Raw genomic sequence first — 21,036 nt, 5'->3', positions numbered from 1 at the left:
TTTAATAAACAATTAGTTTTCAAATTAAAGAAAGCTCTTAATTCTCTCATTATAGGTTTCTTTCTTTTCTCCTCTTTTCAACCTCTATTTTCATAACAAATATTAATATTTTATTTAAATAATTGATAACTGATATTACATCTACCATATATACAAGAGGAGGGAGATAATTGTTTGCAATTTTTGCAAGGGGTAGTAGCATTAACCGAGAAAATAAAAGAACCAGTGGGCGGGGGAAGGGAGAAAGAGAGTGGCAGATAAGTACGTTTGACTTTTTTGTCTAGTTGTACAAAACATGGTGCCATGAAAGCTAGGTTTTTATATGTTTGACATAAAGAAATTTTAAAACTTAATATCTATCAGGACGATTTTTAATTTGTAACATGTTGATAAATATTTTTGAAAGTCCTGCATTTTGGTAAACATAATTTTTTGTTATAGCATGATGGTGAATTTGCGTGAAGTAAACGTATTTCAACAAAAAAGGACATGTATACAAATATCCATTTAAAAAACACAAGGAATACCAATAAAGTATTCAGGTGAATACTCCAAGTTCATGGCATGGGAGGGAGGCATGAGGCGGATGCACAGAACCAGGGAGTCTAGGTTCGCTTCATGTAAATCTGTGTGGTCCCAATTCCCATTGCTTCTCTCAGCTTTCCACACACTTCTCTATAGACTCCGAGACATGGGCGAACACGAATATCTCCTTTTTCTGTAGCAGTTTTCTTCGCCTTTTGGGTTGCAAAGGATTGATTCAGTCCGTTTTCTGTCGGTTTAATTTTCCTTAGACATCTTAGGTAAGTGTTTACGATGAAGTATTTATTGATTTAAGGGAATATATCATAACGATTGCAATCTGTTCGCTTTATGCATCATTCCACCGTGTGGCTGTGTGTGATCTTCCTAAATCCAGACTGAACAAGGTGATTCGGGTTTTCCCATTTCATTTCTCAGTATAATCCAGCTTTCTTTGATCATCCAGAGCCTTTTCTGTTTTGAAGTTATTGAGTTCCCAAAAATAGAAAGAGTATGAGGAGTTTGGGCAGATGCAAATGTTAGATCTCGAGCCTTGAATACAGCAGATCAGTCGTCAACATCATACGAAGTCAGCTGGTGGATGAGGCTTCCTTTAGTCATATACAAAAAACTTGGATAAGATTTGGAATATGATATTTTTTTACGGATGATATTCAAACATACTAGCCAGCTGGGGAGCCATGGAAAAAGCATCAGCCTCTCTTTTGTTGGCTTCTTACATCTTTGTCTCCGTTTCTGCTATCGACAGTGATTATGCGCAGTGCAATTGTGACGAAGAAGGGCTTTGGAGCATACATAACATTTTAGAGAGCCAAAGAGTTAGTGACTTCTTTATTGCCATAGCATATTTTTCGATCCCTGTTGAACTCCTCTACTTCGTTAGTCGTTCCAACCTCCCCTTCAAATGGGTGTTCCTCCAATTCATTGCATTCATAGTCCTTTGTGGCTTGACGCATTTACTTAATGCATATACTTATTACGGACCACACTCCTTTCAGTTGGTGCTCTCCCTTACAATTGCTAAACTCCTTACAGCTCTGGTCTCCTGTGCAACTGCAATTACCCTTTTTACTCTGATTCCTCTTCTTCTCAAAATCAAGGTGAGGGAGCTCTTTCTGAAGCAGAACGTGTTGGAATTAGACCAGGAGATTGGAATGATCAGAAGACAAAAAGAAGCAAGCTGGCATGTTCGTATGCTAACACGGGAAATCAGAAAGTCTCTGGATAAGCATACAATCTTGTACACCACCCTTGTTAAGCTCTCTAACTCATTGGCCTTGCATAACTGCGCTGTTTGGATGCCAAATGAGGATGGACGAGAAATGTACTTAACCCATGAGTTGAAAACAAGCTCCCCTGAGATTTTTCACTATTCTATTCCCATAAACGACCCAGATGTCTTAGAGATAATAAAAAGTAAAGGGGTAAGGATTTTGAGGCCTGAATCAGTACTAGGATCTGCAAGTAAGGGGGGGTCTGGGGAGTCAGGTGCTGTTGCAGCTATTCGTATGCCGATGCTTCATGTTTCAAATTTTAAAGGAGGGACACCTGAGTTTGTTGATACATCCTATGCTATTCTGGTTTTGGTTCTTCCAAATTCAAACTCTAGGCCTTGGAGCCACCAAGAGATGGAGATAGTGGAGGTAGTTGCTGATCAGGTCGCTGTAGCCCTGTCTCATGCAAATATTCTTGAAGAGTCTCAGCTCATGAGACAGAAACTGGCAGAGCAAAACCGAGCTTTGCAACAGGCTAAAAAGAATGCAATGATGGCTAGTCAGGCAAGGAAATCATTTCAGAAAGTGATGAGTCATGGCATGCGCAGGCCTATGCATTCAATCCTGGGCCTGCTTTCAATGTTTCAAGAGGGCAATTTGAGATCTGAGCAAAAGATTATAGTTGACACAATGATCAAAGTTGGCCATGTTCTCTCAAGTTTGATTAATGATGTAATGGAGATTTCGGTAAATGATAAAGGAAGCTTCCAGTTAGAGATGAAACCTTTCAATTTACATTTGATGATGAGAGAAACTGCTTGTATTGCTAAATGTCTGTGTGTATATAAAGGCTTTGATTTTAAAATTGAAGTGCAGAAGTCGTTGCCCGATTTGGTGATAGGGGACCAGGCAAGGGCTTTTCAAGTAATTTTGCATATGATTGACCATTTATTGAACATATATGATGGAGAAAGGACTTTCAGTGTCCAAGTTTATCTTGGAAATGATAATGGGGATAAGGACAATAATTCTTTGGGAATATGGAGATCAGGCATGCAAAATGATTGTGTATATATGAAATTTGATTTTCAGATAACTGGTACAAGTTCGCGTTCAGGTGAATCTGCTTCAGCAAGACGCTATGCTGGTGGAAGGCACTACAGCAATGAACCTAATGAGGGCCTAAGCTTCAGCATGTGCAAAACACTGGCACAGGTATGTGCATCATTCTATTTATTTAATATGTATAATATAAATTATTTTCTGATGTAGTCATATGATGCTTCCTGCGTTGTTTTTTAAAAAAAAAAATCCGAGGTTATGAGATGCATTTTCCTGCTTTGAAGTTTCTCACTTTAATTTAAAATTTGTAGGCAGTTGGCTGTGTGCAGATTAGGACATTTTGTTTGAAGCAGCGTATGCATAGGTTGATGCTTGAATTGATGAATTTACTATAATCCTGAGAAATTTAGTAATAAAGTTGTCAGATTTAACAATGAGAAATAATCAGGAACTGACTTACACTCTAAAGTATGTTCCAAAAAAGAACCAAAAAAAAAAAAGATGTTATTTTAGTCTATGCTGCATCAAGTCTTGTGCTGGGTGGGAGTCTTGGTGACCAATCTTGCATGCTTGCTTACTAATCAAAAGTTTTGGTTTGGAAATCTGGTTGCTTGATTCCTGGTTTAAATTTAATGGAGAAAAACAAATTGGATGAGTTGAATGCCACTTCTTAAAGGGCTAAAAGCTTCCCCAGCTCCATATCCATCATTTTTAGTGGCCATGTAAACTCTCTTTTCTTGATATATGAACAAGAGTCTTTGCATAAAATACATTAATTCCCAAAGGAGTTTTACTAGTTAGCAAATGACTGTATTCAACTGAAGTTTTGGGGCATATCTTGACATCTACATTAAAGGAGGAGTATGACATAACCTGAAAAAAAAATGATGATGATGATGATGGGGGAAGGGATTGAAAGGTAATTATTGGCATTTAGAACCATAGATATGTAAGGCCCGCTTGTTATTTGGGGTGTAGCAGAGGAATTCCTTAAATTGTTCTCTTCATTAAGATTTACATGGCCTCATGTAAAGCTGAAGAAACAGTGGCAGCTTATGATTTTTAAATATCTTTGTTTCAAATTGGATGACGCGATGCTCTGCTACTTTCTGAAGTCACTCTTTGTTTTTCATCCTATGATGAAAAGTATCCAAGTTTTTCGTTGGAATTCATTTACGGTCAAAAGTGGATGACTTTTCTGATATATAGTAAGTACTTTGCCAGTACTATAGTATTGGCTTGGATGGTTAATAGACTCATTCCATGGCCTTCTAGTTTTATCAGCTTTTGCCAAGTGGCAACTTTAGTGAAAGAGGATATCTTTCTTCTTGCAATTTATTGAGGAAGTATAATTTCGTGTGATCTCTTAGTCCGTAATACTGATCAGTACTTGACATTCAATTTTGGTTGAACAGGCTGTTTAGAAAGTGCCAGCATGGCTTTTCTGTAAATCTCATTCCTATCTTATTTCAGTTCAAGAACTTAGTTGCGCTGTCATTTTGTTTAAGTACAGGATGAGGCCAGGGGCCAAAGAAATAAACAAGGAAAACACTAAACCAAAAACAAACCAAGAAAAACCATCCAGCCTCTATTAGTCGCTCTGCCATTTTAGTTTAATGACACTACGCATTTGCTTTGTTCCCCCATGTTGGGATAATTGTTTGTCTCATCAGTCATTCTGCAAGGAGGTTAACTGAGGTTAAATTTGTTGATTTTAATACTGTAGGCATGATCAAGATAATATTGTGATATCAGAACTTTAGTAATATGAGCCTCTTTGTTCAAGGAAACAAAGGTGATGGCGGGTTTGAACTTACATGGACTACCCTATGGAAACCAATTTTGAGATCATTATTGATGCTGGATTTTTATTTGAGCTCCATCAGCAAGATCAGGAAACCAATTGGCAAAGGCCGACTTGTATTCATATTTTTGAACAGTTAAAGGGGGTGGGTAAAATAAATTAAATGAGACTTATGTGCCTTAGAAGATCGGTAGAGTGGGATCATGCTTTCTATGCAAAAGAAAATCTGAACTTCTTTTCTTTTTAGATATTCCGAGTCTGATGGATATTGATAATATCCGTCTTAGTAATTCAGAATTTACAATGTGGAATGATTTGCAGATGATGCAAGGCAATATCTGGTTATCACTGAACGCTCTAGGTTTGGCACAAAGCATGACACTTGCCCTCAAGTTTCAGATAGGGCCATCACACGGAAGATCCATTTTAGCACCTAAAGATTCTCTGGACTCTCGGTTCAGAAGCCTCAAGGTTGTGTTAGCCGACGACGACGACATAAACAGGACAGTGACGAAAAAACTTCTTGAGAAGTTGGGTTGTCAAGTAACTGCTGTTTCATCAGGGTTTGAATGCCTGGGTGCTGTAAGTGCATCTGGTAATACATTCAACGTCATCCTTTTGGATCTGCACATGCCCGAAATGGATGGTTTTGATGTGGCTATGAGAATTCGGAAGTTCCACAGCCGCAACTGGCCCTTGATTATAGCTCTTACAGCAAGTGCAGAAGAAGATGTGATGGATAGATGCCTGCGGGTTGGAATGAACGGATTAATTCGAAAACCTATTCTTCTTCAAGAGATAGCAGATGAACTAAGAAGAGCCCTGCAACACGCAGGTGAGAAATTGTGAAAACTGAGATTTTTGAACAGTATCTGAAGATTAGAATGATGTCAAAATATCTCGTAAGTTTACCAAAGCATATAATTTAGGCATTCTGACATAGGAGACACCAATCTAGAGTTTCTTGACAATTAAACTTAGGGGGCTCAATTTGCTATCCATGCTCCTGATTGAGCTTTTTTCTGCCAAAGAATGGATTGTGGGTTCGAAGTGGCGTAAGAATTGACTGCACGCCCCTTGCACTGACAAAGAAGGATGAACCGACGTTGTTCAGAAAATGTGACTGATATTATAGTGCAGATACTTATGGTTAAAACGAACTTAGCATTTTGAAATTTATATATTTTATATAAAAATCAATAAATATTTGCACTATGTTTATTATAAATTGTACAATTAATTTTAAATTTCATGTACTCCCTCTGTATCACAGTATATCATTTTCTACAAGTCCTCGCTTCTTTAAAAATATAGGACTTGCTTAACTTTTACTTCCTCCATTTAAAATATAAGGCATTTTTAATTCATTTTAATAAAATAATTACTTACTTTTAAACTAACTTTTTCTTTCAATATTTACTCTTATTAAACACACTATAATAAATATAAAGTCATTATCAATAAGGATATTTAAAAAAAATAATGATTATATTTTAAAAGATTAAAATGCATTATATTTTTTAACATTCAACTTTTTAAAAAATAGCTTACATTTTTTGACGAAGAGAGTATACTTTTTCATACATCCTTATTTTATTATATTTCATTTAAGTAATTAATGGAGATATTTTAAATAAATTAAATGTTATATTTATTTCATTCATGAGTAAAATGTGAAAGATGTAAAAAAAAATTAATCTTTTTGATTTTTTAAGAAACAACAACAACAACAACAACAAGCCTTTATCCCACTAGGTGGGGTCGGCTACATGGATTGCAAGACGCCATTGTGCTCTATCATTTATTAAGCTTTTAGAAATATTATTAATTAAGAGATCACGTTCAACAACTTCCAAGAGTGTTCTCTTAGGCCTTCCTCTACCTCTCTTAATCGGACTCAAAGTTATATGTTCCACTCTTCTCACTGGTGCCTCCCTTGGCCTTCTTTGTACATGCCCAAACCATCTCAACCGATTTTCTACCATTTTTTCCTCAATAGGTGCCACCCTCACTTTTTCACGTATGTGCTCATTTCGAATTTTATCTTTACGTGTATGTCCGCACATCCATCGTAACATTCTCATCTCTGCTACTCCAACTTTATGCTCTTGCTGTCCCGTTAGAGCCCAGCATTCACTACTATATAACATTGCCGGTCTGATAGCAGTACGATAAAACTTTCCTTTAAGTTTATTAGGCACCTTACGGTCACAAATAACTCCTTTAGCTTTTCTCCAATTAAACCACCCAGCTTGAATTCTATGTGAAATATCTCCACTGATTTCGCCATCATTTTGGATAATGGCTCCCAAATATCTAAACTTTTCCACTTGAGGTATAATTTGATCTCCCAATTTCACTTCCAAATTATTTTCGAATAGTCCTTTATCAAATTTACAATATAAATATTCCGTCTTACTTCTACTCAGACGAAAACCTTTCGACTCCAATGTCCTCCTCCATAACTCAAGTTTGCAATTAACCTCTTCTCTTGTCTCTGCTATAAGAACTATATCATCCGCGAAGAGCATACATTTCGGGATTTCCTCTTGAATATGTTCCGTCAAAACATTTAAAATCAAGTTGAACAAATAAGGACTCAGAGATGATCCCTGATGTAGCCCAATCTTTATAGGAAAATCCTTTGTTTGACCACTAGGCGTTCTTATACTAGTTTTTACCCCCTCATACATATCTTGTATGGCTTTAATATAAGCAATCCGTACTCCCTTTTTTTCCAACGCTTTCCAAAGCACTTCTCTTGGTATACGGTCATAAGCTTTTTCCAAATCAATAAAAACCATGTGTAGATCTTTATTTTACAACGATACTTTTCCATTAATCCCCTTAGTAGATAAATCGCCTCTGTAGTTGATCTACCTGGCATAAAACCAAATTGATTCTCAGAAATACTTGTCTCCAATCTCAACCTGTGCTCAATTACTTTCTCCCACAATTTCATTGTGTGGCTCATGAGTTTAATCCCTCTATAGTTAGTACAATTCTGAATATCTCCTTTATTTTTATAAATAGGAATTAATGTACTTCTCCTCCACTCATCAGGCATTTTCTTGGACCGTAAAATCACATTAAATAACTTAGTTAACCATCTCACCCCTTCTTCACCTAAACATTTCCACGCTTCGATAGATATACAATCAGGTCCGTTAGCTCTACCATTTGCCATTTTCTTAAGAGCTTCCTTTACCTCCTTATCACGTATTTTTCGATAGAATGACAAATTTTGTTCTCCTTCACCAGTTACTAAATCCTCCAAGTTACTAGATGAATCCTCTCCATCATTGAAAAGTTTAGAAAAATAAGTTCCCATCTATTTTTAATTTCATCATCTGTAACTAAAATTCTTCCCTCTTCATCCTTAATACACCTTACCTGTTCTAGATCTCTTGATTTTCTTTCCCTACTCTTGGCAATCTTATAAATATTTTGCTCTCCTTCCTTCGTCTCAAGGTTCTTATAAAATTCTTCAAAAGCTTTAGAACGAGCTTCACCCACAGCTCTCTTAGTTTCCTTCTTAGCCATACGGTACCTCTCCCAATTTTCCTCATTGTTACACAAATGTATGGCTTTAAAACAATTTTTCTTATACTTGATTTTGTCCTGTACACTATTATTCCACCACCAAGACTCCTTATCTCTCGGACCAGGACCTTTCGATTCTCCCAAAACTACTTTTGCAACCTCCCGTATCTTTTTAGCCATATCCTCCCATATGATGTTAGCACTTCCCTGAAATCCCAAATTCCTTTATCCAAAAGATTTCGCTTGAAAATATCTTGCTTCTCACCTTTTAATTGCCACCACCTAATCCTTGGTGTTACTACTTGTCGACGTTTTTGGATTTTACTCATAATACACACATCAAGGACTAGGACCCTATGTTGTGTCGTTACAGCATCTCCAGGGATCACCTTACAATTTTTACAAAGTTTTCTATCTGTGTTCCTAACCAAAAGAAAATCAATCTGCGACCTTGAGGCTCCACTTTTGTAGGTGATGAGATGCTCATCTCTCTTCTTGAAACAAGTGTTGGCAATCTTAAAATCATACGCCAATGAGAAATCAAGAAGAGTTTGCCCTTCATTGTTTAGCTCTCCAAAACCAAAACCACCATGCACCCTCGCATACTGACCAGCTTCCCTCCCGACATGCCCATTAAAGTCTCCTCCAATAAAAATCTTTTCTCTCTGTGGTATGTGTCGAATCAACCCCTCCAGATCCTCCCAAAATAATTCCTTAAGACTGGCTTCTATCCCGACTTGCGGCGCATAAGCGCTAACAATATTAACAGTCTCACGTCCAATTATCATTTTTAAAGAAATAATTCTGTCTCCAATTCTGCTAACTTCTACAACGTTCTTCTTCCACTCCTTATCTATAATGATGCCTACTCCATTGCGTGCACTTACTTTTCCTGTATACCAAAGTTTGAAACCTTGAATATCCTTAGCTTCTTCTCCACGCCATTTTGTTTCTTGCAAGCAAAGGATATTGATTTTCCTTTGAATCATAACCCCTACAACCTCTACAGATTTACAATTTAATGTCCCAACATTCCAAGTACCAAATCTAATTTTGCTCTTATGGACTAACTTCTTTAGCCGCGTGCGTCCAGAATGACGCGGTAGCCCTTGCTCATTTAACACTACATCCGGGCGCCGATGCAGCGGCTCTAACTCACTTATCACTGTACTCGAGCCATGCAGCGCGTTACTTACGGGCAACGACCTAGCATTAACATTATAACGTCTATTGTCCATGTTCATGATAGATTCAACAAATTTTTACATTGGCTGTTGATGGCCTAACACAACCCTCCTCCTTTACCCGGGCTTGGGACCGGCTATAAACATAGGCGGAGTTATTTTTTAAGAAACAATAATAATAAAAATTTTTTGAATTATATAAATGATAATTTAGTTTTTAAAAATATTATAATTCTATTGAAGTTTTTAAAAATTTTATGTCATTGATGAATTTATGTAAATGATCATATTGCCTTTGTTGAAAATAAATCTCCTAATATTGCTACAAGTGTTTGCAACAGCGTAATAGTAAATCACAATTTTGCATATCAAAATCTTAATATTGCTACAAGTATTGAAAATAATAAGTAATAATTATAAGTTTTGTTTAAATAATCATAATTTTTTTTATATTTACAACTATATTATAGCAAATCACAATTTCGCATGTCAAATTCTTGATATTGTTACAAATGTTAGAAATAACAAGTAATGATCACAAATTTTATTTAAGTAATTACAATTTTACTTATTATATTCACAATAATATAATAGCAAATCTTAATTTTGCATATCAAATTATTGATATTGTTATGAGGGTAATTTGGTTATTTACATAAATTTATCAATGACATAAAAGTTTCTACAAATTTCAATAAAATTATAGTATTTTGAGAGATCGGATTGTCATTTATATAATGTAGTAGAATTTTATTATCATTTTCTCTCTTTTTTAAAATGTAATTAATTAATAATTATTTATATTGTGATTAGGAGTGAATTAATACATAAAATTTACACGATGGTTAAGATGATGTGCAGAATAATTGATCTTCGCAATTTTCCAAGTTTTTTTTAAATAATAGGTGTTTTTCTTTTAATAATTGGAGAAACATAATCATTCAGAAAACAGGTCAAAGCGCAAGTAAGGCACAATTAGTCTAGCTGGAAAAAAAAAAACAATAGAGAAAAATAAAAAATCAACAACATCAAAATCCCCATCAACGCTGTCAAGTGATGGGAGGCAATTTGACTATGTTACTAAAAAAAAATTATTTATCAATATATTATACTTTTAAAATATTTTTTAAATATTATAAATTTTAAAATTTGACTTCAATGACATTGAGTTTCAAATTTTTTTTTCTATACATCAAGCCAAGTTCTGTACGAAATTTTTTTAAAAAAGTATCAAGCCAAGTTTTGTACTTATATTTAAAAAAATAAAAAAATTGATGCAATATATGTGGTGGATTATGTCTGCTATAACTGTATCTCAATATATAATTGTACTCTATAATTTATCTTCCCTTTCTCCCTTATTGCAAGAGTCGATAATTCGAATCAAAATCAATAAACCAAGCTAAACCTGCTCAAACATTTAAAAAAAAAAAATCACTATCAAGTTTTCTTTATAATTTAAGCCTATTAGCCCAACGAGTGTTTGGATTAACAGACATGAACATAAAAAAAAAAATATTTTTTTAAGTTTGACTTTAAAATATAATTAAATATTAATTAACTTTTTAAGTTTTGGGTTATTTTATACTAAAATATTATATATTTGAGTTTTATATATCATTTAAATATCAAAAAATATATTTTATATTTTTTATAAAATAAAAAATATTATTAATTGCACTCACAATTAAGAGTATTATTCTATTTTTATTTATAAATTACTCCTAACATTTTCATCAAAATTAAAAAAAATTTACAAATCTCATTAATTTTAAAACAACTAATTAATACTTAATTATATTTTATTATTCGGATATTTGAATGAAATACCTTAATTGTCTTAAATTTTATTATTTGAATATTTAATTAATGTTTTTTCTTAGGAAGTCTCAGCTCTCTTTTAGCCTATGCAAGTAGTGCTGAATATTAAGGAAAGCCTTCAATAAGTGCAACACCTGCATAAACATCAAAAGAAGGCAGCATAAAGCTGAACCACAAGTTCCCAAAAACAAAGAAAGCAAATATCTTAATTGTCTTAAAATTAATAAGATTTGCAAGTTTTTTCTTAATTCTGATAAAATATTAGGTGTGATTTATAAATAGGAATAGAATAATACTTTTAATTATGGGTGTAATTAATAATTTTTTTATTTTATAAAAAAATATAAAATATATTTTTTGATACTTAAACAATATATAGGACTCAAATATATAATATTTTAATATAAAATAACTTAAAATTTAAAGAATTAATTAATATTTAATTATATTTTATATATTTTAAAAATAAATTTGTTTTATTCAGGCATTTGGGCCAATAGGCATGAACATAAAAAAAACTATCTTTTTTTTCAAGTTTAGCCTTAAATTTTTTCAGGCAGTTCAGGTCAACTCGTTGGGCTGGACCTGAATTACCAGCATTAGCAACAAGGGAGGAAGAGAAAAGAAATTATGGAGTACAATCATATATTGAGGTGGAGTCATAATAGACATAAACTTCCACACATATTACATTATTTTTTTATTTTTTTTAAACATAAGTATAGAACTTGGCTTCTATCAAGCCAAGTTTTATACTTTTCTGAAAAAAGAAAGTTCACTATACTATTGTGCCAAAAAAAAAAATTGAAACTCAGTGTCATTAAAACCAAGTTTTAAAATTTGTAGTATTTGAAAAAATATTTTTAAAAATATAATATATTAATAAATATATTTTTTTTGGTAGTATCATGGTCAAATTACCGGGATGGGATGTTGGAGAAAAGAAGTTGTGTTAGTGGTGTAAATGAAAGCTAGTCTAGCTAAATAACTAGCTATAGTGTTTTCCTCTCTACAAACAAAATAGAATTTAATATCACAATTCCTATTTACTAAACTCCTAGTGGGGTCATTAATATCGGTAAAAGAGTAATAATTATGATTATCCCTTAAAATTGTGAATATAGTATTCATGTAATCACAAAAACCTCCATAACTGTAACTCCAGAAAGCCGACACAATTCAAGCCTTTTATAAGTGACACATATCCCAGAAATGACAGGGGTTGCTTTGCCCAACTTGCAACTGAAACCTTGAATCTAGTGACCATTCTTGCATTTGAAGACGCCACCACGAGAGCCAGACCCATCCTGTAAGGCAGAGCAATTCGTTTCTAATTTGTAAGCCTCCTCACTGCCTTACCATGCAAAGTAAACGTTGCCTAATTGTCGTTCTCTAGGTAGACGCTGCTTTATAGCTAAATCAGCCACTACTTTGAAGAGAGAAGCAGTGGGCTCCTCAAACATAATTCTTCCTCCTCTTGAAATTACTTCTTGCATCTGCACTTTCAACTATCCCAAATTGCAAAAGCAAATAGCGTCTTCCAAACGAACCTCCTGCGCGAACATTTTGCCTGCATTGCTCTATATATTCCACCCTAGCCAATCCTTCCCATTTAGATTTTGCAATTTGTCCCACAGTTCAGGACTCACGAACTCTTTCCACCATTGGTTGGCATCTTTGCACTTAGTTAACGAAGAGTGTTTTGTAGAATAATGTCATCAATAAATCATTGTTTTTTCTGATACATTTCCTATCGTAACACATGAAACGATTCCCAAAAAAAAGTCCAAAATTGAAACATTGGAGTTTTAATTTCATAGTGTTACTTTGGATTATTCTCATACCAATTTTTATTTTTTAAGCAGCCGAGTTCATGCTCACATAAAAAAAGAATTAAATCAAAACTGGCGTGTCATCATTCCAAGGAAATGTGATATTTTTTAAGAAGACATGTAACTTTAAAATGTTGGTTTTTTTGTAAAAACCACAACTAATATTTTATATTACTTTGTAATATTTTTTAAATTTTTTTATAAATATATATATATATATTATGCTTTAAAAATGAAATGATGAAAATATCAATAGTTATATAATTTTGAAAATTCTATAATGGTACATTTGAATTAATGAGAATTTAAATTTAGATTTGGATTTAAACTAAATCTCTCATTTGGATATACAAAAAATTATGAATTTGGATTTAGTTCAAATCCAAATCTATTTCAAATTATAATTTATTTGTAATTTTAATTTTTTTATATCTTAATTATTTGAAATTCTAATCACTCTTAACATCATGTTCTACTCGTGTTTTCACTAGTAATATCTTTATAACTTTCAAATCTTTTCTTATCTCATGTTGATTTAAAAATAAAAATAAACTCATTATTTCTAATTTTTTATTTTTGTTTCAAATTTTAGTTTATCTCTCTTCTTCATTTGAATTTTTTTTAAACTACTCAAACAAAAGAATTATAAATATATTGATTTAAATATGAGTTTTGGAATGCAAAATTTTAAATCTAAAATTTAATTTATCAATGTAAACGTTGCAAAAAAAAATTTAAATTCTTAACACTTATTTGTAAGTTGATATGTTTTTCAAAATGAAAGTATTAGTTATAAATTGTTCATTGTATTTGAATAATTTAAATACCAAACGTGACAGAGACGTAAAGTCTCATAAATAAGAAGGAAGTCCTCAAGCTTCCTTATCTCAATTCACCTGAATACGAAGATACAAATATAATGATGTAAAGAAGATTTGATTACTAAAATTGAAGTACAAAGTCACAAAAACTACAATTGTGAAATTGAAATAACAAAGTCTAAACCTAAGTGTAAGGTGAATTTGAATTGAAAGTTAAGGAAAGAGTCTACTTTTGCGCATGTATTCCCTTGATTTCATTAGCTGAACCTCTTTTATACTCACATGCCTGAAACCCTCACACTTGAAAAATTAGGAGCTCGTATGCGAAATATCCATTATCACTTGGCACAGTCTAGTAAAGTTCATGACATATTAAATAATGATCTCATGTCGTCTTAACGGTCCTCCACATCCAATGGCTCCGAGTCTTAAAGGCTACATCCTTTCCCTTAGTACATGTTTAGTGTGAACTTATTTGAGAAACAAACTAGGCCTTGCATTAATTGATACATCACAGTGCTTGACATTTGTTTTGAGTTTTTTGTTAGTGTAATGCTTCATTTTAGGTTTAAACAAAAAGCTTTTTATTGATAAGCATCATGTTCATTCACTCATCCAAGGAACAATTAGAGTTGGTGTCAACAACTTGATACAATCAGTAAAAAATTTGTTAATAACTTGCAAAATCATATCTAAATACCATGTGTGTTTGTGTAAAAGAGGTGGTCTCATTGTTCATTAACCTAATACTGTTATGTTAATTAAAAAATGTTAACATTACAATTTTAAATACAAACAAAAATTTTTAAATGATGATATTTTAGTTCTATCATTGTCATTCCTTAAAAATTAAGGGGAGAATTATAGTCAACTCCCTCTCAATAAAACTAATCACAAATAAGGACCAATAATAAGTCTCATTCAAAAAACAATAGGTCATATTTCACATTTTAACAATAATTCATTTTGAATTAGTCTTTGTTTGTGATAAATTTTCTTAAGAGAGGGCTGACTGTAATTCTTTCAAAATTAAACTTGATATATTAATATTTTAAAATGGGACTAAAACAACTTTTTGTCCCTTACTTTTATAATTACATCGATTTGGTCATTTGACTTTAAATTATATCATTTGAGTTCTTAATATTTTCTTTAGTTATCAAGTCCTTTAAATTTTACAAGACAAAATAACCCAAAAATATTGATATGGAATTAGATTGCTGAAGTGCATGAATTAAATAAAAAAACATTAGTTAAGTTTGTCAAGTGTTAATTACTTATTTGTTATTTATTTTATTATATTGCTATCACTATTGTGGATTTCATATAAGTAATTAGGGCTTGATGGATTTTGTTGACGCATTTTATTTAATCCACATGTATATTTTACATCAACAATCTAGTTTTCATATCAATTTTTTTAGGGTTATTTTGTCTTACAAAACATAAAAAAATCACTTAATAACAAAAGTAAACGCTGGGGACTCAAATGATAAAAATTAAAGTTAATGGACCAAATTAATAAAATCCCAAACGTTAAGGGATTAAAAGTTGCTTTGTCCCTTTAAAATATTTTATTAGTTTTTAGAATTTAAGAATTAAAGGACTAATATAATAGTAAAGTTACACTTTTGCCCATATAATCTACTCATTTGACCGTGGGGTTGGATGAGGAGGACATGCAGGGTTTCAATTGGGTACCCTGAGGCGCGTCGCGCAAAGATTCGGAGAATGAGCTGCGAAGCAGAATACTTCTCCAAGGACTTCGACTGGGAAGAACTAAGAGCAGAGATCGAAGCAAATCCTTCTTTTCGTTACCACTTACTACCATATGAGCCGTCGTCTTCTGTGAGAGAAGCAGAAACCGACGTGGATGCCTGGGAGCAATTTCACACCCGTCATTCCTCGGGGAAATTCTTTAAGGTTTTTCCGCTGCAAGATTTCTTTATTGTACATTTATTTTAAACTGTCTTTATTTGTTTAAACTATGCGTAAATGTTGATTCAGGAGAGACGATATTTGGTGAAGGAATTCCCTGAACTGCTTTCCTGTGGAGAAAACGCAGTTTTGGAAGTAGGTTGTGGCAATGGAAGTACTGCTCTCCCAATTTTGCGGTAATTTTCTTCCCGGGGAATGGGTCGGAGACAATACTGTGGTAATACAATCTTTTATTTGGCTTTGCTCTTCTTCACTGCCAATCCAATCCTTCGATTCTCTGTGTAGTACGAGAACCAAACAATCGGAAGTCGTTCTGGCTACATTTTGACTTCAAATAACATCAGTGCGTCAGATCATAAACCCTGATTAGTGATTACTTTTAATTCCTAATACCATTCTGCTTGGCCTGGCCTAAACCTTTTTTTCTCATTGAGGGTCACAGGCCTAACAAAAGAACCGATATTCGCAAATCATCAGCGGGATAATGCCGGCACAAATTTATCCCCAAACCTTAACTGGTCCTATGCTGATAGTAGCTATTCACCGCCTAGACTCTGGACAATATACGTGATAACGTGAACGATCTTTTTTGAGCGCTTATACAGAGATGTGCTATTTCAAGAGAGTTTGATTGGTTACTGCTCTTGTGCAGAGACTTATTGATGTCGGATTATGCACTTATGCCCCCCCCCCCACCTTGTTTGCTGTGGAACATGGGCATGCCCGAATCTAGAAAGCTTGTCCTGTATTCCCTTTCAATCGGCGTGCTTGATTTGTTTCACGGAGAGCAGTTTCTTTTGCTCTGTTGTGTTTGTGTGGCGTGCTTACCTAGATTTTTGGCTGGTTACAGCATGGGTATACTGGTGCTCAGACAATCTTAATATATGTAGAAGGAACTACATCTCTTGCTGTTCTCTGCAGATTTCTTGGTTTGATGAGACTTCTATTGCTGACGTTCTCCTGAGTCCTATCTATTTTGTTCATGCAAACATGCTAAAGTCATTGAGTGTGAAAAATACCAAAAGTCCAAAACTTTCTTGAGTTTGGCTTCCACATGTGACACAGATACACTCTGCTTCTTTAGAAACCTGGGTTTAAGTTGCATATTTGTGACTTATTTTTGGTCGACTTCTTATCTAATGTTAATAGCTTGATGATTCTTGAATAAATTATCACCATTTTATACTTTAGCTTTTAGAGAATTTGATTGGTTGAAAATGGTTGGTTGTAGCTGTGAATCGATTGTTCATTCATGTTTTGTTGGTTTGAAGGTTAAAATAATTTACTTTCTTTTAAGTAGTTTATTTGATATTGGTTTTGGATCTTGAACTTACTATCCTTGACAAAATTTTCCTGTTTAGAGCGAACAAAGATGCTATTGTTTATGCATGCGACTGTAGCAGCAAGAGTTTAAATAGGGCTCAAGAAGTTATAGGTTCTGCTACAATTGGCTGTTTTGAAGATCGTTTCCACACATTCTGTTGTGATGTTTGCACTAATGGATTTCCCCAGTGGCTGGCATGCAATTCTTGCCGAAACAAGTTTTTACAAAAGCAGTCAAACTGTGTTTCAGGTTTCTGCTTCATCTTTATGGTATTGGTGTGATCTATTTTGCTTTATTATTTTATAAATGAGATTTAGTTATATCATTTTTCTCCAGAGTCCAAGGAGGGTAATGAACCATGTTTTACCAATACATGTTCACGGGAGGGATTTGATGGTTGTATTGGTGGAGTAGATTTTATAACCTTGGTAAGACCTTTTCTTTCTAAAGTATCATAAGTTTAATTATGTGATGTTTCCAGACCACCAGTGTATATGGGACTGAAACTAGTGTTTAGAGTTATTAATATCAGGGTTAAAGTACAAATTTCCCTCGAGCATTTTCAAAAAGTCATATAATGTTGTCCCCATGTTTTTAAAAAAGGGACAATGTCGCCTTGGACTAACAAAAGTAGCTAACGGTGTTTTCAAATGGGCCCCCCACTTTGATGCCATGTGTGCAAGCGAATTATTCACTATTGGGTTGCAAGCTAGTTCTTCTTTGCCTCTTTGTCTTCCTAGTCATAGCTGTACAGTTTCATCTTCCCACCTCTCCATCATTATCGTCATCTTCCTCCATCGTCAACAGTGATGGCAACTTTGCCTAAGCTTCTTCTTCCCCTTTCACTTGCCAAGATCTGATTCATCGGGACCGCAAGATTCCTTGCTTTGCAACTCAAAGACTGCGAGATTACCTCCGTTAATCCTTCACTGGCGTTGTCTCAATCTTCACTCTGCGTACTTGAAGACTGCGAGATTCCTTCCTTCCTTCCTTGCTTTGCGACTCGAGATTCCATCCTCACTTCCTGAGATCTGATGGCCAAACTCGTTGGAATTCCAGCATTTGTGCAACTCTCCAATCGTGTTCACCAACAGTTCAATCTGGTTTGGGTTTAAGAACACTAACTAGCAATTTCTTCTAACTAGGATTAGTTCTTGTGTAGAACTACACGAATTAAAATCTCTATAATCAGAGAGCATGTGTGAGACTAGAAATATTAGTTACCATGTACACTATCACATGCTGCACCCAAAACCCCATCTTCATTTTCTTAATCCCACTCCATCTCCTATTTCACCTGCTGCATTATTCTAACTAATACTAATATTGTCATTACTCATTGTCAAGTTCTCGTTTACCCAGATGGCGCCATACGCTATGTTTTTGTTTTTGCATTCTTGATCCAAATGATATCAATTGATTTGGGTTGGTCTGGGTATATTAATATCAAATGCTATGGATTATGTTTTTGTTGCCATGGTTTGGGTGCATGCCTCAAGTGTTTCAAATCATAGGGAGTACGGCTTTACGAGTAGGTGGGAGGAAGAAGAAAGTGTGTCTTGCACATAGGTGTGTGGTCAAATCAAGGAGGAAGAAGATCTATGTGGCACTGGTCAAAAGCTCTCAGGCATGTGTGGCACTAATATGTGGGACCCATCTAAAGAGATTAACATTGTTAGCTACTTTTGTTAATCCAAGGTGACATTGTCCTGTTTTTAAAAATGTAGGGGTGTCATTGTGCCTTTTTGAAAATATTCAGGAGTAGATTTGTACTTTAGCCCCTAATATTATAACAATAGTAAGTCACTTTATATTATACTTTTCAAAGTTGACATCTCGTCACAGAAGTGTCTTGCAAACAATTTGCTCTTTCATCATACGCACAATTATCTTGTTTATGCGCTTTTTGATTTTATTCTGGAGGATACATGCGTTTATGCTCTCATATTGTGGCTCTGATGTGTCTATGACCTCTGATTTTTTAAATGCCTAGGTAATAGTATGGTCTAAGATTGTTTTGCCTCGAGTGATGCTCAGTCTTTCTTGTCATCTGTCTGGATTTCACTTGCATTGCAGTCTCGTGTTGAAAACTATAACATGTTTTTGATGACATCTTAATGAATTAGTTTCTTGCGTTGATGGATAATTTATCAGATATTTACTCTGTCAGCAGTGCCACTGGAAAGAATGTCGAGGTCCATCAACGAGTGTTTTGCTGTGTTGAAGCCTGGAGGAATGGTATTTTTCAGGGACTATGGTAATAAACTAGCAGTCAATTTTATCTGGAGTCTTTGTGAAAATCTGTATGCTGTTGTAGCACGTTAGTGAATCCTTATCACATTATTTTCTAACGAAGATACAAATCATAATATTTCTTATGAACCCTAAACTGCTACGAATGATTAAACTTCATGAAATCAGGTCTGTATGATATGACCATGCTTCGGTTTGAGCAAGCTAAGAGAGTCGGATTCAGGGAATACAAGCGGTCAGATGGCACACGTTCATATTTCTTCTGTTTAGATACTGTCAGAGACCTATTTGTGGGCGCAGGCTTCACTGAGGTACTGTGTTTTTCCCCTTCAGATTGGAGGTACTTATTTTATTTATAGGGAAGTGGACCCTTTTTTTTTTTTTTTGGCTTGTGCACCGGTATCTAGGCTCAGCCCAGACTAATCCAGCTCGGCATCTGTTCGGGCCACCTCGAGGGGTGGGGTACCTCCCATCGGGAAATTATGTAGCTGCATACCTTGGCACTCGAATACGAGACCTCAGGTTAAGCAGACTCACCTCCTTTCCAAGTGAGCCAAGCGCCCTGTAGTTAGGGAAGTGGACTTGTGGTTGATGTTAGTAATGAATATTTCATGCTAAAAAAGAAACAGAACTGTATGTGCGATACTGACATACTGTCGTCCTGCATTAAACTATGTGCTTATTTGCACGTTTGTTGATGTGAACTGAGCTTAGCATCAGTTAATAGCGTAGTGGTTGTTCAATATACAGTCCACTTCATGGAATCTCCCACCTGTCTACCTTGTATAGCTTGTGCGTCTCATGCAGTTTCTGGACTGTTTTTGACATATGGCTATTGGCTGCCCGCCATTTAATTTTATGCCTATGAACCTTGCAGCTCGAGCTTGATTATTGTTGTGTCAAGTCTCTGAATCGTCAGCAAGGGAAGAGCATGCGAAGGGTGTGGGTTCATGGGAAATTCAAGAAGCCTACGTTTGGTTTAGAGTTGTTTTCTAGACTATTTGCTGAAGTGATGTATGGGTTCCAGAGAACGCATCCACCCTTTGCCGCAGATTATTTTAACGTGAAGGAACTTGTTTGGTTGCATTCGTCAAGTGATGAAATTTTACGGATATGAAATCCGCTGTTTTCTGAATGCACGAACCTGGTCCAGGTGAGAACGGGATCCAGAGCATTATTTGCTTTACATTTTTCAACTCGCCTGCTTGTGTTGATCTGACGGAGCCAAAAAACCCTCACTGCCTCATGGTAAACAAAAACATTTTTTCACAGTTTTTGGCCAGAAGTTTTTCTCCATATTAAATCAAAATTATTATGTTTAGATAATAAAACATTCCATTCTTTAAGTTTGTTTCAATTATCAATTTGGTTCTTTACGTTTTTTTTTTTAAGTAATCATGAGTTTTTAAATTTTAAAGTACAAATTGACTTTCAAAGTAGTTTAGTGTATAACGTATACTGATGATTAAACATGTATGTGTTGTTAAATAAGAACAAATTAGTACTTACATTAGTTTAACTTTTATCAATATCCCTTACACATATTTTGTTCTTGTTTTTTAAAATTTCAGAATTTTTTTCCAACTGAATAGTTATATATATATATATATATTTTATTAACCTACATGACTATTATCATTATTTTATGATATATGTTAATAGATTTTAGCAATATTATCTTTTTTTTCTAAACAGTA

The 21,036-nt window shown here is 34.3% G+C and overlaps 2 protein-coding genes across 2 annotated transcripts; both read left to right on the top strand.

The window, feature by feature from the left end:
- Positions 1-599: 599 nt before the first annotated feature.
- On the top strand, positions 600-5,656 carry LOC129300742 (protein EIN4-like). Its single transcript, XM_054939325.1, has 3 exons — positions 600-803; positions 920-2,972; positions 4,945-5,656. Exons 2-3 carry the CDS (start codon positions 1,224-1,226, stop codon positions 5,470-5,472), a joined length of 2,277 nt encoding a protein of 758 aa, XP_054795300.1. The 5' UTR covers positions 600-803; positions 920-1,223; the 3' UTR covers positions 5,473-5,656.
- A 9,837-nt stretch (positions 5,657-15,493) lies between these two features.
- On the top strand, positions 15,494-20,610 carry LOC129300741 (uncharacterized). Its single transcript, XM_054939323.1, has 7 exons — positions 15,494-15,747; positions 15,832-15,938; positions 17,124-17,335; positions 17,423-17,514; positions 19,241-19,343; positions 19,508-19,650; positions 20,217-20,610. The coding sequence occupies exons 1-7, from the start codon at positions 15,556-15,558 to the stop codon at positions 20,454-20,456; spliced, it is 1,089 nt and encodes a 362-aa protein (XP_054795298.1). The 5' UTR covers positions 15,494-15,555; the 3' UTR covers positions 20,457-20,610.
- The last annotated feature ends 426 nt before the right edge of the window (positions 20,611-21,036 follow it).

The sequence above is a fragment of the Prosopis cineraria genome, unplaced genomic scaffold, assembly GCF_029017545.1.
Source record: "Prosopis cineraria cultivar Desert tree isolate PC_DT_omini unplaced genomic scaffold, ASM2901754v1 PC1728, whole genome shotgun sequence".
Taxonomy (NCBI): Eukaryota; Viridiplantae; Streptophyta; class Magnoliopsida; order Fabales; family Fabaceae; genus Prosopis; species Prosopis cineraria.
This window is presented reverse-complemented; position numbering and strand designations above follow the sequence as displayed.